The sequence below is a fragment of the Etheostoma cragini genome, chromosome 1 (assembly GCF_013103735.1).
Source record: "Etheostoma cragini isolate CJK2018 chromosome 1, CSU_Ecrag_1.0, whole genome shotgun sequence".
NCBI classification, from domain to species: Eukaryota; Metazoa; Chordata; class Actinopteri; order Perciformes; family Percidae; genus Etheostoma; species Etheostoma cragini.
This window is the reverse complement of record NC_048407.1, coordinates 24,547,940-24,574,684: the sequence shown is the minus strand read 5'-3', so window position 1 is coordinate 24,574,684 and position 26,745 is coordinate 24,547,940. Positions and strand designations below refer to the sequence as shown.

At 39.9% G+C, this 26,745-nt stretch overlaps 3 protein-coding genes across 8 annotated transcripts; 1 reads left to right on the top strand and 2 right to left on the bottom strand.

Annotated features, from left to right (window-relative positions):
- Positions 1-1,139: 1,139 nt before the first annotated feature.
- slc7a9 (solute carrier family 7 member 9) lies at positions 1,140-13,018 on the bottom strand. 5 transcript variants are annotated; one of them, XM_034878261.1, is made up of 14 exons: positions 12,884-13,008; positions 12,453-12,454; positions 12,000-12,122; positions 9,672-9,819; positions 8,249-8,491; positions 6,472-6,597; positions 6,253-6,352; positions 4,314-4,358; positions 3,974-4,097; positions 3,598-3,701; positions 3,222-3,318; positions 2,762-2,911; positions 1,994-2,168; positions 1,140-1,788 (listed from the first exon to the last, which is right to left on the bottom strand). In XM_034878261.1, the coding sequence occupies exons 3-14, from the start codon at positions 12,111-12,113 to the stop codon at positions 1,727-1,729; spliced, it is 1,488 nt and encodes a 495-aa protein (XP_034734152.1). In that variant the 5' UTR covers positions 12,114-12,122; positions 12,453-12,454; positions 12,884-13,008; the 3' UTR covers positions 1,140-1,726. The 5 variants fall into 5 exon arrangements, with proteins under 5 accessions (XP_034734152.1, XP_034734135.1, XP_034734143.1 ...); XM_034878244.1 differs by having other exon boundaries at positions 12,000-12,119; XM_034878252.1 differs by lacking the exon at positions 12,453-12,454 and having other exon boundaries at positions 12,000-12,119; positions 12,884-13,018.
- A 2,056-nt stretch (positions 13,019-15,074) lies between these two features.
- nudt19 (nudix (nucleoside diphosphate linked moiety X)-type motif 19) lies at positions 15,075-18,646 on the top strand. Of its 2 annotated transcripts, none has more exons than XM_034876873.1 (3): positions 15,075-15,981; positions 16,289-16,604; positions 17,206-17,447. In XM_034876873.1, the coding sequence occupies exons 1-2, from the start codon at positions 15,193-15,195 to the stop codon at positions 16,574-16,576; spliced, it is 1,077 nt and encodes a 358-aa protein (XP_034732764.1). In that variant the 5' UTR covers positions 15,075-15,192; the 3' UTR covers positions 16,577-16,604; positions 17,206-17,447. The 2 variants fall into 2 exon arrangements, with proteins under 2 accessions (XP_034732764.1, XP_034732754.1); XM_034876863.1 differs by having other exon boundaries at positions 15,077-15,981; positions 16,289-16,496; positions 17,206-18,646.
- Positions 18,647-22,466: 3,820 nt separating this feature from the next.
- LOC117947302 (regulator of G-protein signaling 9-binding protein) lies at positions 22,467-24,814 on the bottom strand. The gene has a single exon (XM_034876063.1). It carries the CDS (start codon positions 24,108-24,110, stop codon positions 23,370-23,372), a length of 741 nt encoding a protein of 246 aa, XP_034731954.1. The 5' UTR covers positions 24,111-24,814; the 3' UTR covers positions 22,467-23,369.
- Positions 24,815-26,745: the final 1,931 nt, after the last annotated feature.

Here is a 26,745-nt window from a genome sequence, read left to right as displayed (position 1 = left end):
TTTACTTTTTTTCCCAGGACCCAAATGCAAAATGTTGCTTCTTTCATCCTGGAACCCAGTGTAATGTCCATTAAAGAGTGATGAAATGCAATGCAACAACTCCTCTCTGCTCAGTGCAACATTTCAAAAAGCCAAAAGTACATAAGAGGAGATATGAATGAGTAAGCCAGAGCATTTGTGTTACAGCCATGTATGTGCATTGACTCACAACTCCATCTTGGAGCTGACCATTGCCAAGAACGCCCTGCACCTTGTACTCAATCTTCATGTGGGACCTTTTTTCTTGCTTCTGCCGGACAAGCAGCATCCTCTGACAAAATCACCATGAACATTTATAAACGGAGCCAAATCCAACAGGCTAAATAACCAACATGCTGCTTCTCAGAAACAGTTTCATCCTAATTTGGCATCAGTTGCTAATCAGCTTCTCTGCAAATGCCCTCTCACTCAGCACAGCCAATGCAGATTTTGTGTCACTTACTGTAGACAACCTTCACTTTTACACCAAGGAATTGCACATGAGTGATCCTACTTTGAGTCACTGTGTAGGGAGAGACTTTATGCCACTAGAGGGCAACAAAGACCAAATGCAGTTTCTCCATAGCCTTTGTTCTTTATGAAACTATAGTGTTGAATGTGTACTTGGCCAGGGACATGTCACCTTTACTCATTCTCCTCTCCAAGGTAAGGGTTTCACATATTATGGCAATAATGACAACAACCATGAAGACTACTGCTCCCCATCTTTGGCCGTTGACTGCTATTACAGCTACCACTAGTGCCATTATTCACAATAACATTAAAGTATGATTACATATTATTAGAAATATTAAATATGCATACATTAATGCATAATATAGTACTATTACTACTGTAGAAATATTATAATGATAGCACAGACCCTCCATGCCTTTGCAGTTCCGTTCAGCGGTGCCGTTCTGACATCTGGTGTACAATTGGGACCAAATCACAAATGTTATTGCTCTCACTAATAACTGTGCAAAATCATAATCACCCAGCCTTTTCCATAAAAACGTTTCCTGCATCATGTACTACACACAGCCCACAAATACATGAACAAACCACCAAATTCAGTATGAGACATTTGTATTTTTTATCAACTGATTTCAACTCTGCACTCAAAAAGATTGATACATTTAATAACCATCAGCTAACTCAATGCAGCACTGTTCCACTATGTTCCAGTGGTAAAGATATAAATGAGACCCTTATTAAATACTGTGAAGACATCTTTAAAGAAACTCTGTTGTGTCAGTTTACAACCACAGAACCATAAATACACGTTTCCACATCTTGTTGCATAATTTACTGAGCCTTCACGTTGTCTCTGCAATGCATTGAAAATGTTTACTTTGTTGCTGAAGTGCAGTTCTACATCAAGTGATCTTTGGTCCAGTAAAACTGTATTGCACATTAACTACAAGAAGAAATGTTTACCATGGTTGCTTAACGATGGTGCTGGTTAAATTCATAAAAAAAGTTATTTTTGTCAATGATTTATTTTTTTATGTGGAAAGAGACTTTGCAATGTACTGCATCCCCTTATACTTTTTTTTCATGCAGCTATTCAGCAGAGGTGAGCTCTGATTTTTGGCTATGATCCACTTTGGGAATCAGATTCGAAGCATTCATTTTCCAAAACGAGTCTCGACATGTTTCAAGACAAGCAGCAGAAGTTGACCTTGGTTGTAGGCTCTGTCCCTTCTCATTCAATTTTCTCGGGAGGAACTACTTCCATCAGCAGCTGGAGATGCATGGTAATGGGCCCTATAGGAGGATGGAGGTCATATGGACTCAATGACATCAGCACAACATAACACTGTATTTCATTTGTTTGCTTTTGACCATTTGAGCACTATTTTTTTTCCATGTATTCAATACTGATGGTCAATAACTAATATTAATATTTCAATAGCTAACATTTTGAGAAAAAAACTCCTAATTGTCAATACGTTTTTAAAAGTAAACTTACTCATGAGTTTGCGTGCCCAGTTGACCTTCAGGTGGACAAAAGGGTAGTAAAGAAGAAGTCCACTGAAGATGAAGATAGTACAGTAGAGGTACTCCAGCTCTGGCTTATCAATGATGGGAGCCAGGACTAAGTAGCAGGACACCACGACCATTAGGCCTGCTATGACAATCGGCACCTTTAAGTAATCACACAATTACACAACATCCACTGTTTAGTGTTTACTTGTATTTCTACACCAAATCTCTTAAAAGTATGGCATGTTGTTGTTATAGTTGCAGGGTTATGTAAATGAGAGTACATTTCCCTTAATCCAAAATATAGTTTCAGGTGAATTCTTTTACAATTCCTGCAACTGCAAACAAATATTACATTAGCCTCAAGAGATAAGAATAAGACTATGATATGATCTATTACATAGGGGTGAGACAAACTTTGCAAAAGCTTGGTTAAACTTTCAAAAAGTAAGCCAATATTGGGGTTTCCATTAAGAAATGTTGACCAGGTCACACCTGTGAAGTGGACAATGCAGATGTTGTCTAGATTCACCACTTCCGTCTATAGTATATTCACTGTCTTGCTACCTAATCAGTTGATAACAATTCACCCGCATAAACATCCAATGACCTGAAACAATGTCAGAAACCTAGAACAAGACTCATCCGATTTTGTGTTTTGGTGTAGAGTTACAGATTGTAGTGTCAAGTTAACAATGCATCAGAGCAGAACACTAGTCTGGAAACCAGAGTCTGCCAGTTCAGCGGGCCTCACCTTTACTGGTCTATGAAGCTCCTTCCTGGTGAAACGCATGACTATGAGCGCTAGTGCTGTGAGACCGTAAAACACCCACTGAGCGAAGCTGAAGTAGTTAATGAGGGTATTAATGTCTGCTGGGATTATGTAGAAAATAGCCAACATACCCTGAAACAGAAAGAAACCAAACATTGTATCCAAATATCTTGTTGACTTTACATGGCAGTAAATATACCATTTATCTAAACTGACATGGGATATTATATGGGTAATATTGATAAAACTTTTAAAAATATGTTTTAGGTTCATGTCCTGTTGAAACTATACATATAATGTTTTTGTTAAGCTTTGAAGAGTCACAAACTGTACACCGCACATATTGAAAGACCATGCAAATGCTTAAACATTTAAAAAGTCAGATCTACTGTGACCAAATTGAATTGTATACAAGGGAAGTCATTAAATATGCAGGACTCACATTTAATATGAGAGCAGGGGCTGGAGTGTAGCGCTTCAGGCTAATATAAGATAAAATTTTCACCATGTGACCCTCTCTACCAGATACATAGGCCAGCCTGTGAGAAGAAAGAGAGAAAGAGAGAGATAGAAATATGTCTTGTGCCGTATTCTTGTTGTAGTCTTCTTCTATCTTTTTCATCTTTTCGTCTGTCAAAGTCTTTCTACCTCACGCAAGTCAGTATGCTCACATTTACTTTCAAACTGTTTACTTGTGTTTTATTTATCATACATTCAAATATGCACACCAAATAGTTTAACACACACAAACAGAACAATGACTTCCTTTGCTTCTGTATTTTATAAATAATGTGGCAGTTGTCACATTGTTTTTTCACCTGCCAGCAGTGAAGCAGCTTCCATTGGCAGATCCAAATGTAGAGAAGACAACAAAGAGTGGAATGATCCAAGACAAAGGGTAAAGGACTCTGTCTCCAAAAGTCTAAAGACGCACAAACAAAAATTTCAGAAAAGATAAGGGAGCAGAGTAAATGAATCCTGAGCAGTTAGTGAAGTTTCATGTGAAATTATCTGGAATGAACAAAAACTGTCTCCACATAATGTAAACATGTGGGAAAAGTGATTGGCTAGTATGGCTAATGTAGTCAGTTCTCATTACTGTAAATGTATTTCACATGACACCACTATGGTATTGAAAACAAATGAAAAAAGCTCTGATTTCTCTGTAACCATGTCAACATGTATGCCACTTACCACAGCAACAGCTGGAGACAACAGCAGTTCAGTGCTGGTCATAACAGAAAAGTAAGCGATGTTGACCAACACGTAGCACACAGATACCAAAGGGATCCCAATGAGGATGGCCAGTGGCAAGTTCCTGAGATCAATTGACAGAAAATCTATTTACTCAAGTGCACTTTGTGCAGCCTACTCTGACAGACATTCTGCTCTGAATTTGTCTAATGAGCATTACATATTCGCAATAAAAAACATTTCAGATTGCACATGTAAAGATCCCTCTTAAACATTACTAGTAGTAAATAGTAGTAAACAAATTCTTAAACATGGAAAGATGAGTTTTAGTTTGTCTTACCTAAATGGGTTTTTTAGCTCTTCTGTAATGAAATTCAGTTGATTCCTAAGAAAACAAGGACAGTGTGTAATTTCTTAAGGTAGCATAACGCATAAAATAAGAAATACATACTGTATGTACATATTTAAGAAATCCCTGCAACCCCTTCAATATTAAATTCAATTCAATTTATTTAGAGGGTCAAATCACAACAGTGATCTCAGCACTCTTTGCAAATAGAGTATGTCTAGACCACACTCTATAATTAACAAAGACTCAAACACTTTAATTTCCCACAAGCAAGCATTTGGTGCAACAGTGGCCAGGAAAAACTTTCCAAGCACTTTCCAACTTTTTACGAGCAGAAACCTCCATGGCCCGACTGCATAGAACACAGGATAGCATCAAATACCTTACTATTAGATAACGTTAGAACACAGTGTAAATAACTAAATATCTGTCTTCAATATTGTGCATATATCATAAAATGTCAAAGTCTGGTAACAAAGCCGTTAAGCTCTCGTGCAACTGTTACACTTCTGTCCTCATTATCGGGCCAAACTTGAATACTTTTGAAAAATGTGTTTGCCTATTAGACAACAAGTGGGAGATACCACTAGTTGATGCTGTGATTTTGGCAAGGTGTCTACAATTTGTTTTAAACATTTAAATACTACGGTGACCCCTGTGCTTAAAGCTGCATGATGGCACTGCTGGCACGGCAGGAGTAATATGCCAATGGAAGAAAAAGAGGCTTTAGTGGCCATGAATGGCTGACATAAATTTTAGATCTATGTACTAAATTGGATCCAGTAGAGAGGGCAATGCGCCGGAATCGTGCTATCCTGGTCCAAATACAGGTCCTCGCCACTCTGGGGGCAACCTGCTGTTTCCATAGGGAAATGGCAGACAGATAAGTGTTTTATTTAAGTATAATAATCTTCAACTTTAACGGTAAGGCTTGTTTGGACAAAATCTCATATGGGTCTGGTATATCAAAACTGTCCCCGAGTGCCGTAATGCCTGCCATTTTGGATAGAATTCTTAATTTAGTTAGTCAATACATCAGGTTTACCTACACTGTGCAAGAACAGTCCGAAATTATAATTCAATTTGCAGCAATTCTGAGCGTCTGAGGAGTTTTTTGCTTTTTCCCCGCCAGTTGTCATGATTCAGCATAAAAAACAACTGCCAGGGTCATTAACATACTGATCAACATTCATGATGTGCTTTGTCTTATAGAATGTGTCCATGTGAATGTGGCCATATGCCTTCAAGGGCATTCTGATACGTCCCTAGGCCTGTGCGCACGTGACTCCACTCCGGAGCAAATCCACAAATTTTCACACAGTTTTATAAATGAGGCCGCTAAGAGGAGAATCTAACGCAAAACGGCAGACTTAAACATTCTAAGCCATTCAGTGAATGCATTCTTAAAGTACAACCACAGATGCAAACACAGCGACCAATGGCTGATTGGTGGAATGGAAGAATGGTAGAATGCTGCACATAAACCACACTCGCAGGCATTTAAAATGCACAACACCAAGGAAACAGCTGGGGAAGTTGCTGCCACCCACTGGGCCCAATGGCACTGCCATGTTTCTGCAATCCAACAATTGGTATTTTATTGTCATGTGGATATAGAATTCACATACCTGGTGACCATGCCAGAGATGACAAACCCTAACTTGGTTGACTGCTCTATGTATAACATGGTCTTTTCTGAAAGTTGTCCAAGGGTTGAATCCACACATTTGAAGAAAGGGCACAAGGCTCAATAGCAGTTGAAAGGCTATTCACAGTGCTTGTTATATAAAGTTAGTATAGCAGGAAAAGGCTAGTCGCTCATCATATTGGTTGAAATGTATACTTCAGTACATTGCTTAAGAGATCCGTGTGGTCAGTCCTATACTGTACATCACGTTAAAAGGCAAAAAAGGTTAAGTATAACTGTTACCATCCATCATACGCCCAAAGCCCATTATAGAATGCAAGCCCGATTGCTCCAAAAGACGATGATGTGCCTTCAAATGCATTTGAGAATGTCTCAGTGTTTCCTGGACACAAAGACACAACAATACATACATTAATATCAATGGTTATTATCAAACGTTTCATCAAGTTCTTTGAAAGAGGAGTTGTGTATCAAAGACACTGATAGTGCAAGCAGGCCCACCTTGTGCCAACATAACCATGCCGGCAACCACGATGACAAGAATGATGAAAAGTTTGGCTGCAGTGAAGAAGTTCTGCACGTAACTTGCCAGTTTTACACTCAAACAGTTGACGGTGACGATCAAAACTGAGAAGACAAAAGAAACTGAAGAATATACAGTACAACATTCTTACTTGGACATATAAAATGAATTGTGTCCCTCAAAGAAGATTATTTCTATACTTATATTTGTTGGCTCCTGTCAAACCATTATCTGTAATTGAGTTGCCTCTTACTTCCCAGAGTCCCAAGACAAGCTAATTGCAAACTGTGCCAAACACCATCCACCAGGTTAGCTGTTTTGTTTAATTACTTTCATTTTAGATCTTTTTTCTTCAAGTCTGCAAATTGCAATTCCATTTTAAGATGATGGGCCTATGTTTTTGAAAGGGAAACTCATTATAACCTACAATACAATTGTTGGCCACTAGGGGGTAGTGGAAATAACAATAATGTACTGTAGTTGTCTGTGGATGGGGAAACCGAGTTGTGTGCACCTCAGCATGATGTTGTGAATCCAGACGCAACAACATTTCTAACAAATCTGTGATTTCCACAACATCGTATAAAGCAGCAATAGTAGTCATTTCAGCCAAAAGAACAGCGGTATCTACATGGAGCCTCTCTTTTTTTCCAATGAGTAGGCTGATGCAACTTAAAGGAGAACTCCAGCCAATTTTTAAATTAATCTTGAAGACTATATGTCTACAAGTACTCTCGATGAGGGGGGGAATTACCAAAACCGGCCTTAGCAAACTGGAGTTGTTGCTGCTAATGGCCAGATCTCCCAGTTAGCTACATTGACAGTTGTGGTGGCATATTCTAAAGTGTGCCTGTTTGCCTCTTAGCAGACACAAAATGCAATATCAACTGTCTCCAGACAGCAAAGAACATCGTATCTTTCTCTTTTTTCTGCAGGGTGGAGCGTGAGCCAGCTCGCGGTGTGAAGCACGTGTCTGCGACAGAGTCCGCAACAGAGTCTGTGGTCTGTCCTTCAGAGGACATTTCATGCCTTTGCAACAACAACTTGTAGTTGATTTCCCAGTAGCTAACTGGGAGCTCTGGCCGTTAGCTACAGCAACTCCAGTTTCTCCAGTTTCCAGTTTCCAGCAGTTCTCCTTTAACACAAACGATAGTTCGATCAACAAGAGTAATGCAAGGTCAAAATTAAATGTGAACGCAGCATTAGAAAACACTTGCTTATATACGTACAGTCCAGCAGATATAAAGCAGCATTAGGATTTGTTTGGAGTTGTGTTTTTGGCCACCCGCCAAAGTAAGCCCAACTTTCACTGTAGCTTTAGCTCTCTTTTGGTCTCCACCAACCTCTGAAGGTAATGCCTGTCTCTTTAGCTGTTAAATGCTCCAGCTAGTCACCAACTTTGTCTGTGTTCTGTCATGTGATTGAGCAGGTAGTAAACAATGGGTTGATAAGATCCTTTTGCTGAAACAGATTCCTGTTAGCTGAAAATGATGCTGTAACTCCACGCAAGCGGTTAACTGTAAAACCAAAACAATGCCAGAACTTGCTAAAATGTGGTGGAATTGCAGAGCCAGTAATTCTCTTTGGGTTTATCATTACTCACTGAGTCACTCATTTCACGTTAGCCTACATGTAGTTATTTGATCTGCTGTTAATATAAAACATTTACTACAACAGTTTTAGATATGTGATCAACAAGTAATGTGTTATACAGCTTTTTACCATTAAATCACAAGGTTTAAAAGTAAAACTTACATATAGCTACTGCTGAAAGACACTTGGTAACAACAAGAGGAGGTGTGCAGCCGGGGTAGAAAGGAGCAGAGGCATATTCTGCAAAGCTCAGAGTGATGATGGCAAAAGAGGAGGGCTTCAGCACCATGACAGTGGTCCAGGAGTAAAGGTAGGCTATGAGGGAGCCAAAAGCCTCTGACAAATATGAATACTCTCCTCCCGACTTGGTGATCATGGTGCCAAGCTCAGCATAGCACAGTGCTCCTGTAGCAACACATACAAATACATAAAAACAGAGACAGAAAGAAGAGGACAGATGTAAAAATTAAAAGAAACTTAGAGGGGACTTTTATCATTGCTTCTGGTTGACAATTAAAGGAAAGTTTTGAAATGTGTCCTACCAAGAAATATTGGATTTGAACAAACCCTCTGCACACCCTCAAAGCCAAAGATGGTAAAACAAATGTAATGTTGTATCTGTGTTATAATCCAGATCCAGGTTTTCCTTGGGATTTGGGAGTAGTCAAGTAGGTGTGCCAAGACCATAGTGACCATAAACTATTCTAACATATACCATGGTGAAATAAAATTATGTTAGACTGTCATGAGGGTGCAAAGTCGTTCAAACACAAACCACTGAGGCTCATATATGTTCTTTACACAGACCAGTCAGCGATGCTGCACTTTGTGAGACTTGCAAACTAACCCTATATAGTGCACATTTACTACCTCCACACTAAAGAGCAAAGTTCTGTTTATCTAAATTCTCCCATTTTAACACACTAACACAAATTATTTTACAATCCCCATAAAGAGCCGCCTTGTTGTGTAAAAATGTTGGCATTTTTCTATTACAAAAAACAACAGCATGACCAATACATAACTGTACAATGCAAAAACAGTTACTGAATTGCAACAGCGATCAAAGTCTCCTTACCAAGCAATTCCTTTTTGTTGTTGACAGTTTATTGTGTCGGTTTGTCTGTGCTTACTTTCAGTGACATCATTCTGTCCAGTGTCCATTGTGTAAGAACCTTATGTTATTTAAGTTACAAAGACAGAAAGGACGCAAGCACCAACTGACATTTCAAACTAGTACCTGATATTCTCTTTGGAGGATATTGCCATAGACATACTGTACGTAAGTAAATAATATTAAGCAGGATAAGAGTTAGATTAAGAATATAATTGTACTTATACATAGTATGTTTTGCTTTAGTAAAATATCCCAAAAGAGGATGCCAAGTAAACACAAATTGATATCTTAGTATCTTTGTACCATACACCGTTGACCTCAACGATAGAAAAGAAATCTCACAGATTAGTGCATTACATCCAAATCGCTGTTGTAAGTATTGTATCCAGGTTATTGATGTGAAAAATAGAGAGACAGGCGTCTCTGATCTGCCTAAAGTTGTGTATTGATTTTGGTTGGCGTTCTCACCCAGAGTGGCCAACACGCCACAGGCAGCCCAGATGAGGAGGCAGGGTCCCACAGCTCCAGAGTACAGCAGAACCGACTTAGGAGAAATAAAGATGCCCGAGCCAATCATCGTCCCCACAATCAGACAGATGCCACTTAACAGACCAACCTGAGCACACGGATGAAGACACAACAGTGGAGGGGTTACTTCAACGCTTACAATTGAATTTCTTAAATGCTTCCAAGAAATTCATACAGATATTGTTGAAAAGAAACCTGCTTTTTTTACATACTCTCTGCTGTTTAATGTCAATAGTGTTTAAAACAGTCTGGGATTGAGGTTGTGATTAAATGTGTTATTTATGATCAGGACAACCTGTAATTAGGGTCAACCTTACCTTGATTAATACTTTAAGCATACAGTTTATTTAAACACAAATGGTCAGCTGGCCAGACAGCTAGCCTGTCAGCTAATAGGTTCAACACAGGGTCCTGTAAAACACGTCATAAGGAGATATCTAATGCGGAAACTTGCTTTGAGATCTGAAGGATACCGCGTCCCCAAGGTCCCTCTTATCTAAACTATATTCCAACACAAAGTCAGCCATGTGTAAAGATCATTGTAACACCACTAATAAATCAGGTCAGAAAGAAGGCCAGCCAAAGCTAAAATGCGAGTGCTTTTTGGACATGTTGTTGTACTGGGTGTGTAGTGTTGCATACACTGCAACAACGAGCACTCGATGAACCAATAGTTCTTAAACTAGAGACCATCTTGCAATGGGTCAACACCGGCTGCGACGCCAAATCAAGCCAGAGGCCTAAAGTATGGGGGCCCCTCCCTACTTCCTACCCCCCAACTTCCGGCCCCCCTTGCTCAGACCACACCGATTGAACTCAGCCTTCATTTTGATCTCAAGTACTGTCGTGAAACAATCCGATCATAATTGTTTTGTGATGTTCTAAAGATTTAATGACAAACACAATAAAATGTACACATACGTATACAAACTCAATAAGTCGCTTTATTCCTTTTAATGATGTGAGAGCAGATAGATAAGAAAGAGTCAACAGAGGAAAGGAAGATTGCTCCAAGGTAGGTTCCTGCGGATCATTATTCAGGGAGTAAAACAGTGTAACAACGTATGATGCCAACTACATAAGTCAGAAGATGAAGGCTTGGTTCAGAGTTTTCACAGAGTGCAATAAAACACTTACAAGAACTTCACACATACATAAAGTCTTGTGACTCTATCTTGCACGTTTGTGATGCTATATTGCGGTAACAGACAGAATTACATACACATGGAAAAGTCAAAGTCAAAACTCAAATCCAAATGGTATCTTTGTGTCAAAGTCCTATCTCCATTTGTTATTATGCTAATAAAAAATGTAATATCTAATTTTCTATTGACTTTTATAATTATTGGCATTTAGCTATCTTTTTAGCCACACTAGTGGGTCCGATTATGATCAATTGGTTGGTTTAGATGTTTGATTCAGACTGAAATATTTCAACAGCTATTGGAGGTTGTGGTGATTGCTTTTACAGATGTTCATGGTCCCCAGAAGATGAAGGCCCCTGACTGGTGATTAATTTACTTTTCAACCATAAGGTTGAAACGTTTTGTTTTACAATAAGTAAAAAGTCGCAAGAACTAATTGATGGATTCCCATGAACTTTGGCACACATGGTCACTGTGACCTTAGGATATTCTGTACTCTAACAACTTAAATGGGCCACTGGCTTTTCATGTAGCAATACCAGCAGGTCAATAACGACCAAATACTTTCAAAACTAATTATATATCCACCAGTAGCCTTCAGATTATTGTCCAGCCTCACTCAGCTATGGCTGTACCCTTATCTGAGCACACAAACCTGATAATTACCACTATCATGTGATTATTGTCCATTTGCACATGAAATGAATGCTTTGGAAGAAGACAAATAACTCCACCACAAGCATACAGACATGTCACAGGTGTGCGTCTTCATGGATTTTTTTTATTATCTAAACTAACCCGATATATGACCTTAGAAAGTAAAGGGAAATGAGGTATTCATTTTTCATAGCAATCCTAATTTATCCAGTTTGATTTACCCATTTAGTCACCCTAAATTCACTTTAGGGTTTAAGAAGCTTAGGAAGGCTAGACAGCACCACTAAGTGGATCATTGTGGAGTTAATATGTAGAGACAGATGTTGAGGTACTGCCTGGTACTTAGTTCCAGCCCCCCCACCCCCTCATGGCAAAAAGATACTGATGGTGGGATCCTACTGTGTGAACATCTAATCAGACTTGTTCTCAGGAACACACACAAAGTCAAGCAAACAGATACACTTACATCTTTTTGAAGCACAGTAGCTTTCGGCTGCTTCCCTTTATTCTGACAGTCCATGCTGTAGTCGGTGGATCCATTCTGCGACTCTTTCCTCTTCCTGATGTTGCCTTCTTCCATTTCTGTCTGCTGGAGCATGAGAAAACACAAATTTTTCTCAGAGAAGAAGAACCAGTTACGTTAACTTTGATAAGAGAAGTTGCTTAAGTTTATGTTGCTTAAGTTATCTATTATAGGGGGAACTGTGCCCTCTGCTCGTATATAGTTAAACAATAAGGCTCACACAAGTAAAACAAGTCAGTGAAAATCCACTTGCAGCCAAATGTTTTTAAAATGAGATATTACAGATTGTATAACCATAAAATGACAATTATCCAGTTTTTGACTTTGAGTTGTCTGTTCCTAGATGAAGACAACTGTAAATGTTTCTGATCCACAAATCTAGCCACACCAAGAGACATCTCACAACATTAACTTTTAGTGGAGCAGCTCACAAAAAGTTTGACAGGTGTAGTATTTTAAAGACTTCATCTATTGAAAAACAGCTGAAGTCCTTTATTTTGGTTTAGAGTGGATTACTGCTTTGCTGTAAGAGGACCACCATTATTACCAAGAAGTCACACACCCTGTATAATTATTTTTGTGCAAAGATTTCAAGTCAAGTCACTGCAGTTCAGTACAGGTATCATGAGGCGTTTTACTAGTGTATAGATTACTATATCATAAATTATATAGAAAGATAGATAGATAGATAGATAGATAGATAGATAGATAGATAGATAGATAGATAGATAGATAGATAGATAGATAGATAGATAGATAGATAGATAGATAGATAGATAGATAGATACAAATTTAGTGTTAAGTGTTAATTTAAGTGTTTTACTTACATGACTGATTAACCACCTCAGGGATGCTCCATGAACCTTGTATGTTTCAGACCAGGTAGTGTTATGAACCCAGAAATTCTACTGGTTTGAGTTAAATGAGGGACAGCAGGAATGTCTACTGCAAATGAAAACCTGGGGCTCCCCGTGAGCACACTCTTTCAGTGGGAGGTTCCCAGATCTGATTGGACATCCTGGATAGCCCTGGACAAATGGGAGGTGGGTAAAGACAGGGAAGCAGAGGTACTCTGTAGACACTTTCAGGAAAAGTTTCAATTTTCAACAGAAAAATCTGAAACACCGCCTCCCTTCTGAGTCAGACCTAACCTGACCTTCTTCACAATGCTTCTTTGATAAGGATATATGACACCTGAGTGTGTGTGTGTGTGTGTGTGTGTGTGTGTGTGTGTGTGTGTGTGTGTGTGTGTGTGTGTGTGTGTGTCATTCATGTGTTTGTGTGTTACATTCCCTTTCTGCTCGGCAGAGCAAAAACTTTTCCACTGTAATGTTCTTCTTTCTGTTAATTTCACAAATAGACTTTTCTATCTGTAAATTATCGGATTGTTTTGTGAACATGTATTCACTTTAGCATCAACTGTGATCAAATTAAGTACCCCCTTGACTCCAACATTTGGTTGCAGACCGTTGTAGCCTTCAAAATGAGAATGGGTTGAGCTGAATATAAGAAGAACTTGTCCATGTCGTCAGACAAAAACAAGAAAGGTGTACACTAACTTCCTTGTCTTTCTTCCTGTGATTGATTTCAGTGTATTCAGTATTTACACTGTTTATAATATTACAAATGTAAGTTCAGTTATCTTCGGATTCAATTTCTGTGTTTAGGCACTTAATCTCAAAGATGACATTCTCAACAAAATGACACAGGACATGCAAGCATATCTGCAAGTTCTTCTAATCTGCTGTTGATTTCTATCACTGACTTACTCTGGTGGCTGCAGCTCTTGAGGCACTTGCAGACGTTCAAAGGACATGTTCTCAACAAAGCAATTGAACAGCTACCTCAAACAGACTCGTGATAATCAGCTAATACAATAGCATATGAACTTTGCATGTGAAGTTTCAGACTTGTTCACTGGGGCATAGGATCTGACTAAGTGCATTTACAGAAATAATTCAGGCTTTTGAGCCTGTGCACTTTTAGCACTGCATACCAACTATAACTGGGTCAAAATAATCCCAAAAAATAGAAAACAGATGGTGAGAAAGCAGGAAATAGTCATAGACTGTATTCATTTACTGAATTGTGATATTTCAGTTAAACAGTTCTGCAGGCATCTGAGACATTTACTGTGTGTAGAACATAGTGAGATAATTTGAACACTGGGAACATTTGCCATTTTTTAATCACTTAAGTTTGAACTGCCAGGAAGCAGAAATAGTTCAAATGTTACACATTTTAATCAGTTACAGCAAATGTTGGAGTGCTGTGCAAATAAAAAAATCGAAATTATCTTAATGATGTTGAATTTTTAAAGACATATGAAGATGGTAAAGCATGAACGACAAAAACATTGAAAAAGTTTAATATCCATATGAAATATTTTATCCAAAACAGGGGCTATACATTGTGTTGTTGTAGCCTTAGTTAATTTAAACAACTTTACCAAATTAATAGGAGATCTTTTTTCACCACACTAGATTCACACCAGTATAAAGATTGTCTGGAAGACCACTTGTTACATCAAAGCAGTTTGGAGAGGATAAACACATTCGCTGTTAAATGGAATGTATTTTTTGTTTCTTAATGAACCACAATAGAAAATGGAACACAGATTTTGATCAGGTCTAAGGTTTGTCAACCTTGAGCCATGTTTTAATGTAGCACAGTGTCTTGTTTGTGTGGGCAAATACCTATGTTGTACAGATAGTTAGCATGGGAAAAGAAAAAACATTTACATCATAAGTTCCGAAGTTTTATTGTCAGCCGGCCTATCTTCTCTGTTAACTCAATAACTATTATATATAGTTAGATATTTTTGGACTTTCAGATTCATCCAGCATGGGCAAAATATAATAATTATTCGTTTTGACTATATTAAGGAAACACAATAAAATCCATCAGCTCCATAAAATGTTTTATGTTTGCATCTCGGAGGGTCATCCAGCCTGCAGATGGCGATAGCAACTCGTGTCCTCCCCGAATCACGTCACCTCAAAGAAATATCGCGAGGCAGTATAGCCGGCTCTTTGATGACCCTACGCTTCCAAAACACAGCCATGTCCCAAGCGCGTTTAGCGAAAAATAAAGACAACGCTCTGTAGTAATTAAGACAACACTCGGTAGTTTTAAGATGAATACCAATTTGAAGCACTGGAAGGAGGCGGCAACTCTTATTTTAGTCGCAGGCCACAGGCTCGGTGCAGACTGTTTATCGGCAAGGGCACCGGTGACAGCCGCCCCCGGCTCTCCGCTGGGCAGCTACGGACCCTCGCATCTGCCGCACAAGTCCCGCTTTGATTACGACGTTTTACTGCTTAAGCGAAGCAGTAAAAGTGGATTCATGCCTAATGCATATGTGTTTCCCGGCGGCATGGTGGACTCTTCGGACTTTTCTAGTGAATGGCTGGACATTTTTAAATCTTTCAGGAACTTTCCTAATTTTGGTTTGAGAAGTGTCACCCAGCCGGTGGAGACTAGACCTCCAATGTTCGCCACAGACCGACTGCAACTAGGCTCTCCCATCCCGGGAGAGGTCGCCTTCCGGATCTGCGCCTTGAGGGAGACGTTTGAGGAGTCCGGTGTGCTCCTGGTTATGTCTAAAGTGGAAGAGAAAAGTTTCTTAAAAAGCATAGAAGACAGGTGTGCCACTGATCAAGTACCACACAACAATGCAAGTGATTTATGCAGCAGTGAACTCACCGAGTGGAGGGCTCTGGTGAACCAGAACCCCTCCAACTTCATCAGGATGTGCAGAGAGTTGGAGGTGTTGCCCAACATCTGGGCTTTACATGAGTGGAGCAACTGGCTGACTCCCAGCGGCCGATACGGTGTGACGAGGTTTGACACAGCTTTCTTCATCTGCTGCCTGCAGGAGATCCCCGACACACTTCATGATAAAAAGGAAATAGTGCGCTTTCAGGTGAAACATACATCAAGTAAATGTAACACATCACATATTGACCAAAGTGCTTTACAAGGAAATAAATAGATAGAATGATGTGAAAATGTCACTTTGGACACACTCACTCTAGGATATTGTGCCAGGCACTTTTCATTGACTAAGAAAGCAGTTACAAGACTGTGTGCATAACATAACAGTGGCTCTGGTTGGTGTCTTCTCCATAACAACAGCTGATCAAGTGAATGGATACAACAGTATTTAGTGGAGATGGAGAACACACTTGTATAGTTGTTAAACACTACCTTTGTCTCTCTTTGTGTTGCAGTGGTCTACACCCTCAGAGGTCCTCCAGAGCTACCAGGCACGGGAGTTATGGATCGCCCCTCCACAGTTCTATGAGCTCAGCCGCATGTGCCGCCTCCCTTTGCTATACGACCTCCACGACTTCTCCAGCCAGCGGGCCACAGAGGGCTGTGAACAGTGGCTGCCCGTGGTTTCCCTAAAAGATCAACACTACATATCACTGCTGCCAGGTGCTGATTGTCTATCACGTCTAAGTTGCATCCAAACCAACATTGAACCATGCCAAATGACTGTTTCATTAATTAAATGATATCTTTATTTTACCTTTTTATAATATGGTGAATGGGAGTTATATTCTATAGTTAGAAGTGGTATTTTTCTTCTGTGCCATTAGACTCCATTGTTGTCCGAAAACTATGAAATACACACCAGTGAGCCACACTTTTGACACATTATTTAATAAACATGGGCACTGTAGTTTATTTTTTGTCATACCCAACATACATCCATCTTGAAGCCGTAAATATGGACTATAACTCCAAATCTGTTGCTGAAGATAGCAAATGTCTCCAACAAATGTACTCCTGTTCAAGTAATGTTTGCTAAAAACTACATTGCCCAATTACCACAGTAAAGATAAATATATATTGTAGTACGAAGGAATTAGCTTACCAGGTGAGGAAGTTGCAAAGTATCGAGAAGTTGACTGATGTATTGTTAGTTTTGGTCTTTGTTAAAAATAAAATAGAAAATATCAACAACTCATTTTTTAAGACTTGGCCATAGTAAGAAACAGACCTGATCGGTAGTTTAGCAGTAGTGGCTGGACTCTGCTATTGCTATATTTAGCTGTTCTAGTGTTATCATCGTCTTACTTATGAGCATAATGTTAGTGATCCATCTCTGTATACTTTCTCTTGGGCTCTCCACTCTTTCCAGGTGACAAATGCTACCCATTGGACACTTTAGGAGAGGCTGAGGTGGGTACGAGCGCAGACCCTCAGCTGGAAGATCCTCAGGACGACTCTGCACTGCACCGCATTGTGATCATAGATCCCTCCACTATAACTCTACAGATCACCATCACACCCAAGTACAAACATCTGCTCCCTGTGGTAGAGCAAACGTTCCCACGTGACTCAAAAAGTCAGCTCTGACTTGCACTACGTTGGACAAGCCCCGCAACTCCTCTGTACACATGTTGTGAAGCAAGACAAGTTTACTACTCTGATAATATCAGATGGCAACCAGATGGCAAACTGGTTAGTTTAACTTGGTCGCTAATGTTATTATGAATTCGCGCAGTTTATTCAGAAGACATATTTCCTATCTCATAACTGTCTGTTAACCATTGCTGTTTGCGGAAGAGTTTTTACTCCGAGGTAAACTGAAATTGGTGCCACACGGCCATAAGCTGTGTCTCCGTCCCCTCAAAGGTCAGCACTGTATCAAGACAGCTTGCTGTGGATTAACAGAGCAAATTTGCCTGTCGAAGTTCAGCAAGGTCAAACCCTATGTGGACTATTCACGTGGACTAATTTCGCCTCCTTATGCCGATCCTTTGATCACAGCGATTCTATTGGAATTAATTTTGCTGCAAAATGTGACTGTTTGGTATCCTGGCGTATACCGGCCTTAAAGCTGTGACATTGTGACACAAATACAATACCAGGACTCTGAAACTGAAGCAGCTAAATGAAATTCCCCCATCATTAATTTTACCCATGATTTTCCTACCTTGACATGTTAACATGTATTCAAGGGAAAAGGCTTTTTGTGACCTTGTCAATGACAAATGACTGGTCCTAACCAGACTGTCTCCATGACTCCATATCCATGTTACGTAACAGTCATTGTCATCAAAGAGATTTTAAATTAAATTAGTTTGATTTATTGGGATCTCCATCAGCGTGGGCCATAGCCACAGCTAGTCCTCCTGCACTTCGTACAGAGATCTGTTGTTTGATCAGCGGCGCTCATTTCTTATGTAATGTGCTGATTACGAACGAATATGACATTGACATATATAATTTATTGTGTCTAAGCTGTTGCCAGGTAGGGGGCCCACAATTACAAGACACACACACACACTTACTAGAAAAATGAAAACTATGGTTACAGTGCTTTAAAAGCCCTCATCTAAACTTTGTATTGATCTAAGCAAATGTGATGCCATACACAGTAAGGGTGTGTGTGTGGTGGGGGGGGGGTGGTCAGGTTGCACTGCAGGGCTTCACCTTTGGGTGTCTACCTGCTCACAGCAGTGTCCCCCATGGCAAATTGATAACTCATAGGAAGTAATCTGTCGAGTGGATTGTTCCCTGTGGCTACCATTTATAAATTAATTTATTATTAAACAGATCAATGTATTCATTATTAATTAGATTTTTTTACCTGATGCTGTCTCACACTGCCTTTAGGTGACTTATGCTTATGATAGTGTGTGATGCACATGTGAGCACATAGTGAGTGAGCTGAATTAAACAGAATAAGTCTAATGTGTGACAAATGTCCACATCTAATATGGCAGTGCCTGCTCTAAAAGGCAGTTTATTTGGAGTATCTGTGTAACAGTATGGCAGTAATTCTTCATCTTGTTGGCCATTGACCGGCCAGGGGGCTGTGAGAGAGGAAGAGATGGAAAGATCTATATATAGAGTGTTAAAAGGTGCTCTAAGCGGTGTTGGGTTCGTTACTTCTTGTTGATGTTAGAAGTATTTTCAAAGAAAACAAGACTAGCTTGCCCCTCCCTCCCTCCTCATCCTGTCCCTTCCGTGCACTAACCCGTAACCCCCATCCCCAAATCCTTCTTGTCAGTTATTTGCTGGAATGCTAGAACACTGTTCGTGTATGCTTTGTGGTGCAGGGGGGCATAGTTTGTTTTGGTGCCGTTTGTAGACCCTGGGCTGTCTACAGAAACCGTGTTTTTTTGTTTTTTTTTACAGTGTGTTCTGGGGACGGGCAGCTCACGGATAGTGAGGAGATGTTTGCCGTATGTGATAACAGATGCTCTAGCCTATAACACGAGTGACATTGCTTTTTTTTAGGTGTCTAAAACATATGTTTATCTGCTTCCCTCTTTACCAGCAATACATTGCTTAGCTTCCTTGTCGGTATTCCCACCTGCTTCTCCAAACTGGGGCCGTGCAGACTGCCATCTGTAGGTAACACTGACTGAAGCCTACTTCAAAAATATCCAAACAATTCCTTTAAGTCACTCTGACCTGATTAGAACATTTTCTTCTAGAATGATGAGACACACTAGAACGGGTCAGCACGGCTCAATCAGATTCAATAAAAAAAAAAAAAAAAAAAAAAGTTTGAATCTGTTTTGGCACATTTCCTCTGTCAGCATGTCAGTGGGGTGCTGAGGTTTGGTCCCATGTTCAGCTCTGTCCTCACACTACATCTCCTGCTAGAGAGCTGTGTGTGCGTAGGATGGTGGTGGCAAAAAGGGGGCGAGTTGAAATAACACTACTCAACCTTCTGTGTTGTTTGCGGTGGAGAGTCCGTTGAGGGTTTCTATGGCAACCCACAGCCTTGGAAACCAACCATCTTCATCCAGATGAGGTGATGATACAGAGGTCTGTCTGCCAAGTGTGTAGCTCGCCTCTCGGTCTGCAAACTAGTCTGCTTATGATTTACATAATATATTTATATACATACAATGTGTTTGTGTGTATATATATATAAATATATATATATATATATGTGTATTCTTATTTATATGTGTTTAAATATATGTTTCTGTGTGTGTATGTATATGTATATGCATGTGTATGCATATCTATGTGTATATATATCTATATGTATCTATATATGTACGGTATGTATATGTGTATATATACACATATACATACGTGTGTGTGTGAATATATGTGTGTATATATATATATATATATACTGTATGTGTGCGATTGTGTATATATATATGTGTGTGTATTTGTTTCCATACAACGGAGTACAAGCGGGTAAATGGCTCTGTCGTGCATAAGTTTAAATAAAATGCCTCCAAACGACTGTAGAGAAAGTCGATTTATTCCCCTGTAAAGAGCCATTTTATATCTAATGAAGCGTGTACTCTAAAACTTTGATGCTGTGTCTATTTTCAGAAGCAGCTTGCGTAACAAAGATTGCGAAGTCATTTCAGCATGCACGGAAAGTTGCATAAAAGTAGACTTTTACTTGAAACATGAGGGACGAATTTTGAAAGTGCAGTGTTTCGGGATGCTTTCTCTTCTCTTCTATTTGAATCTCCTCCCTTTTTCGCCCATGTTTAATTAATCACCTTTATATTTTTAGGACTCCGGATGACAATGTGAGTCTGTCGTGAGTTTCAAAGATGTTCATGACACACTGTTAGCAGAGCTTAGTGCCTCTGTCAGATGAAAACAAGGATCAACAAGATGTCAGAAAGCCTTGGGGGAATTGGGCGTGAGCAGCAACCCACTGATTTTCATACATCAAAGTCTGCCACAAATGCTCTCCCTGCTGTGGTATCGCTGTTCTATGAAGTTGAGTTGTGTTGCATTTAAGCTTTTATATGTTCCATTAATGTTTCTAACCTCGAGGTTCTAAGCAAAGACAAGACTGCAAAAAGAGATAAAATAAGAAAATGCATTTAAGTAGTCTGCTGAATGAACAGTCAATGTCTCAAATGATTGCTTTCTTAATCTGCAACCTGAATATTTTACACTTGCCAGGTTTTTTCAATGTAAGAAAAATCTAATTTTGTTCCATTACTCCCACAAGGAGTCAGGCCTCTGAAAAGGAGGGTATCTTTAATTAAATTTGATCCTTTGAGATATTACGTACTTCTAACTCCGGCAACTAAGGCTGAGTGGTCTTTAAATGCCAGGGGTCTATTTACCTTGCACAGTTTTTGAAGAAACTCCTCAGGAATGGGGGAGGAGATCATTAAAGTAATTTCAGAGCTCAGTGTGCAACCGTTGAACTGCGAGCAATTATAACAGACTGTTCATTAGAATTCACATTGAAGAATGTGAATGCATATGAATTACTGAAATTGTCCATCACCAAGACTATGTATGATGAACAGACATTGATATATTTATCCTAAAGTGACCGTTTTTTCTGCCTGAAGCACCACTGGTAAGTGACGAGCTAGCTGATATCAGAGGATCTTTGTACATTTTTAAGGAGAGACACAGAATGGGTAGATACTGTGGACTAACCCATCTCGTTAATAGTAGTTGTTAGTAGCACTTTACATCCTTTTGATGTACTGCCTATATATTTTAATCTTATTGTTCCATTTTTACCTGAACAGATTTGGATACAATATGTCCTCCTATTTTTAATTCAGCCCCTGCCTTGTAAATAGTGATGCACTCTGTGGGTATATGTGCCATAAACTATATAATTCACCATAAACTTGCAAGTGTTATAGTTTTTACTTATTGCTAATTGTGGATTAATCATGTTAATTGCTATTTTTGCAGAGAGATTTGTTTAAAACAAATAAGTTACACAGTTTGGAGGACGAAATAAAGATTTGAACTTTGAACATGCACAATTAAATTGACTCAATATTGTAAATATTTAGATTTTAGAGAAAATGAGTGAAAACAAAATGTGTCTGCCCAGTAAGATTGCACTTTTTTAATTAAACCTGTCTAAAATTCTAATAAGTAAGAGGAACATGATCTCCCATAAAAGAGTATTATAGAATGTCCTTATTAGATAAAATCGTAGCTAAATAGCAAGTGCTGTTAGGCTCAGGTTGTGGAATTGAACTCTCTCTACTTGGGTTTTTCTCAGCTATCAACCCAGTATTTTCTTTTTGACACCGTGTGATTAAGATTTCTGACCCCCCCCCCACACACACTTTAACTTACAGTCAAAAATAAAGGCTTTGGCTCTGGCAGCTATCCACTCTCAGTTCACCTTGAACTTTCAAAGACTCTTATATCTAAAACCATTAGGGAGTTAAAGAATCTGTTTTAGTCTTCTTTCCGTTTGAAATAGAACACTATTTTAAAACCAGTGTGGTTACGTCTATACTAATCCTCTGCTTAAAATATATCTGTATATCTGATGTATGCGTGTCAAGCTTTGCAGTCATTACAAAAGTTCCATATTATATGACATTCAACATTTGCACGCCTGCAAAAACTGCTCTGGTCTCGCCTGTGAACACCTGGGAGCTACATTTCTTAAAACTGCACGTTTCTCAAATGTGTGTTTAAAAATTTTATTATAATAAATATATATACTTATGTATGTACATCATCTGACACAGCAGTCTGTATGTACAAACCCTCTATTCACATGTTGCAATGTATACATTCAACACTGCAAGAGAACCCTGAAAGGGAACGTAAACAGGCGTACAGTGAATGGGTGCATTATTAAATGACTGTGGATGTTTCTCAGGTCCCCAAGGCTCTCATGGAGAACGTTGTGATTTGATGCAATTACTATCTGTACGATGGAAGCCTACTACAGATCGTATGGTGTGCTAAAACTGTGCGCGTGGAACTGTGCGTTTTTGATCACATCCAACTGGAACAATGGCTCTATTAGTTCCCATAAACTTGACCCCACTCCTCTGATACCACCATGCACGTTTGAACACGTCAGACGTTGCTGGATTGAATTCATAAATTTAAAGCATCAATCAGCAGAACATCAAGGGGAATACTTAACAGTAGGCTACGTTTACGCATGAGCTTTTCCACTAATCCACTTGGATTATGTGTTGTTGGTTGGCCTATCATCCTGATGGCCAGACACTGTCACGTAATTTCCTGATTTTTTTTCCCTCTTCCCAAAAATAGGCTATACGACCCCTTGACCCCTTTAAAGATATAGTTTAATTCACCTCAAATAGTGCTCGACGTTCATTATATTGTTCTACATTGTAGGCTATCTAGAGCAACTCTTTAACTCCACCGAATGGGCTACATTCACAAATCCGAGAAAGATGAATAACTTCACATGTCCCCAATGTTTTCAGCTCCTCAAAAAAAATAAAAATATTTCTCTCTGTTGTGGAGCTGCTGGCTCTTGTAACCACAGTGACACGCCCCTGGGCAGCCGCGCGGGGTGTCCATCAGGGTGGGCTTTTGGTAATAGACAGTTCAGGACATGTTGATCACCAAATATCCTAAAACCACAGCCACCGTAACGATGACTAAGAATATAACCACAGCGCAGGTCGACGCGAAGCCAGTATCCCTGCTGCCGCCTCCTTCCTCTTCTTTGGGCTCCTCTTCGCAGATGGAGATCACACCCACGGAGGAATTCCCCACACTCATGTTGGACTTGAGCTCCGCGCCTGCTTCCTGCTTCGCCTCGACGGCCCAAGGCGCCACCTGCACCTTCATCTCCATCTCCTCCATCATCTGGGTCACCTGGGAGATCTCGGCCTGCAGGTCCCGGAGGTCCGCCGTGTCGATGTTGCTGTCCGCCTCGTACTTCATGTTCTGCACGCTCATGGCCCGGGCCGCCACCGCGGTGGTGCTGCCGGTCATCCCCGTCTGGATCAGGTGTCTCGTCGGCACCTTGAGGGGGAAATCCTGCCCTATCTCCAGGGACCTTTTCATGTCCACCTCCAAGAGCTCCATGCTGCTCGAGAACAGCACCCATAGGCGCTCGTACTCGGCCCGGTCCTCTTTGCTGATGCTCTTGTCTTTTAGCAGAGAGGTCAGTTTAGTCCTGTTGGCCACGGCCAGCTCCTGGGCCTTTTTGCGGGTCCTCTTCAGCTCCTCCCGCAGGTTCTGCGAGTCCGAGGTGCTTCCCAGGGCGATGACCAAATGCCTGTAGCAAGCGGTCACTTTGTTCAAAGCATCCAGCATTGTTTTGCACTCATCTTTCCCCATGGCTGATTAAAAAAATATATATTTTATTGCCCAAAAATCTGAAAAAAACCGACCCCAAGAAGGCTCGAAGAGAAATGGCGAGCTGTTAGTGACCGTGCTTTATCCACTGTCCTTAGCTTAGTTTGAACAGGAGCACACCCCCAGCTCTGCAAATCCCTTCAACGCACTAGTCAGAGCAAATTCCTCTCTATCCATGCTCCTTCCTGTCTAAGCAGGCACAGAGAGCGGCTTAGATATTAATGCGTCTGTAAATGGCTTTAGGCTTCCCCACTCGAGATCAGACAGCGCCGGAGCACCTCTCCTGCAGGGCGGATGCAGAACGGATGTGAAACAATCCAACCTCTCGTTTCAGGATATTGAGATCCAGATTCAGCTACAGGTGTCACAGCATCCGCTTTAAACTGCCGTTTGTAGAGTGGACACGGCGCCGTTCTCGTCAGCTGCTTCAAAATAAAGTCCTTTAATTTTCAAAGATGATGCGCGGCTGGGGGAAATAGAGATCTCCACTGAGAGTTAAAGATAGAAAAAGGCTTCAAAGCGTCCATAACGGGCAGCAAACCAAGCCATTGTGTTTAGGGGTTGTTTGTCTGTATGGGGAGTTGTCAGCTTCAGCACCCTGTCGATAATGTTTAAATGCCAGTAAGCGCCTTCTGAGGTCACATGTGCGCACTAAACAGAGCCATGCAGGCAGGGAAACAAAGCAGCTGCGCTCCCATTGGTTTGGTCACACAAGCGTCTGGTTATAAATGCGTCCTGCCATTGGCTGCTTTGTCCCTGATGTGGGCAGTGCGGTGATGTGTATGAGCAAAGATGTGAAGTCACAACGCTCTAACCCATCTGCAGTTTGTCATCAGGATGCGTGGTCTGCTTCATTTCTGGAGACAAGTTACGCAATTGTTGGTGACTGATGTGATATTTAGCATTTTTTTATGTTTACATTTTCCTTTTAAAAAAGTCTGTAAGTGCAAATGTGTTCACATTTTTCCAGGTTGATAACAAGTATAACCCTACCTGAAGGTATTACATTTATAGTAATGTAGTAGATAATGGATAATAACCTGTGTGAGATGTACACTATGAATAACAACCCACATATTCTATTCTGCTTTAGACACAGACCTGTCTGCACACAGTTTCTGACGGAAGGATGCCAGTTGATGCACACAGTGTTGGTTGGATAATGTGTTGTTTACCTACTCGGCTCCTGCTGTGTTGTGAGGTGAGATGCAGATAAGGCTGTACGGTGTTTGCCTGGTTTGCTCTTTTTGCATTATTGAGGGGGATGGGGCCTAATGATCCATTGATTGCAGTTTAAGGCTAATGGCATGAGGAACTGCGGGAGAGCCTTATTGTTTGCTTTATTGTGTATTAATTTGATCTATTCCTAGTTAGATTAATTTTCGCTCACGCTACTTTCACTCACTCATTTAAAGGTAATGCAAATCCCTCAAATTTGATGCAATATTGCAGATGCACTAACATCTCTAACCCCCTATTTCATGATAAGACCAATTCAGTCTTGCTATATGTGCCTCTCCTCTATTTGTAGTGTAAACTATTTGATCTGCTGCTAGCTAAGGCTGTGATGTCTGACTAATAACAAATATCTTGGCTGAGTCAGATGTCTTGTTAAGATCTTGGCAAATGGATCTTCTTTCCTTTAAACATGTTTCCATGGCAACCTCTAACCTCTTGGCAAGCACCCTTCAGTCATTTTTCCTCAAGGTATTCAATTTCTGCTAACGCAGTCATGTTTCTCATGTTGCATTTAAAATGAACCTATACAGTTTAGCTGTCAGATTAATGTTGATGGATTTGAAAACAAGATTTGAATTTCATGGAGCTATCTAACTTCAAAAAAAATAAATAACAAAAAGATGATCTGATGATTGGTGAATGTTTAGTAGTCTGATGTATTTCCTCATTAAAACCCTTTTTTTTTCTTTACAAGGAAGGTACATTGCAGAGTCTCTCGGCTCACAAAATAACATCAAGTTATTCCAATCCTGAATTAACAAATGCAGAAACACAGTCAAAGTCCATCTGACAAACATGGCCATAGGCCTGTTGACATCTACAAACCCAATAATTTATATCTTTTCAATCTCTTCCTAATATAGAGTTGAGGTTTACGTGGAACTGTTGACTGCATTGTAGATTACACTTTAAAATTGTCTGTGGTGTCTGTCTGTCTGTCTGTCTGGCTGGCTGGCTGGCTGTATGTCTGTCTGTCTGTCTGTCTGTGTTCCTATGATAAGGGTTCTGATAAATCGGACTGGTAGATTGAAGTGTTAGGATGTGTCAGATACGCTGTGGTTGGAATGCTCTCAGAATTAACACATTAGGAAAACTCAATGGGATTTCTTGTGCAGAGGCTCTCTGTAACCCAGAGAGGAGTAACAAGATGGAGAGGAGCTCCAGATGTTAATGCTGTTTTACACCGATGATTTTATTACTCTGACTCGTAAAAAGACAAATAAATCCTGAAATTATTTTTGTTCTTTCTATAAAACTCAAAGTAAGCAAAGACAAAGACAATATTAATCATGTATTCATGACAAAACTATACTAATGGGCAAATAATTGTATATATACAGTATATTTATAAGTATATATATATATATAATATTTGCAT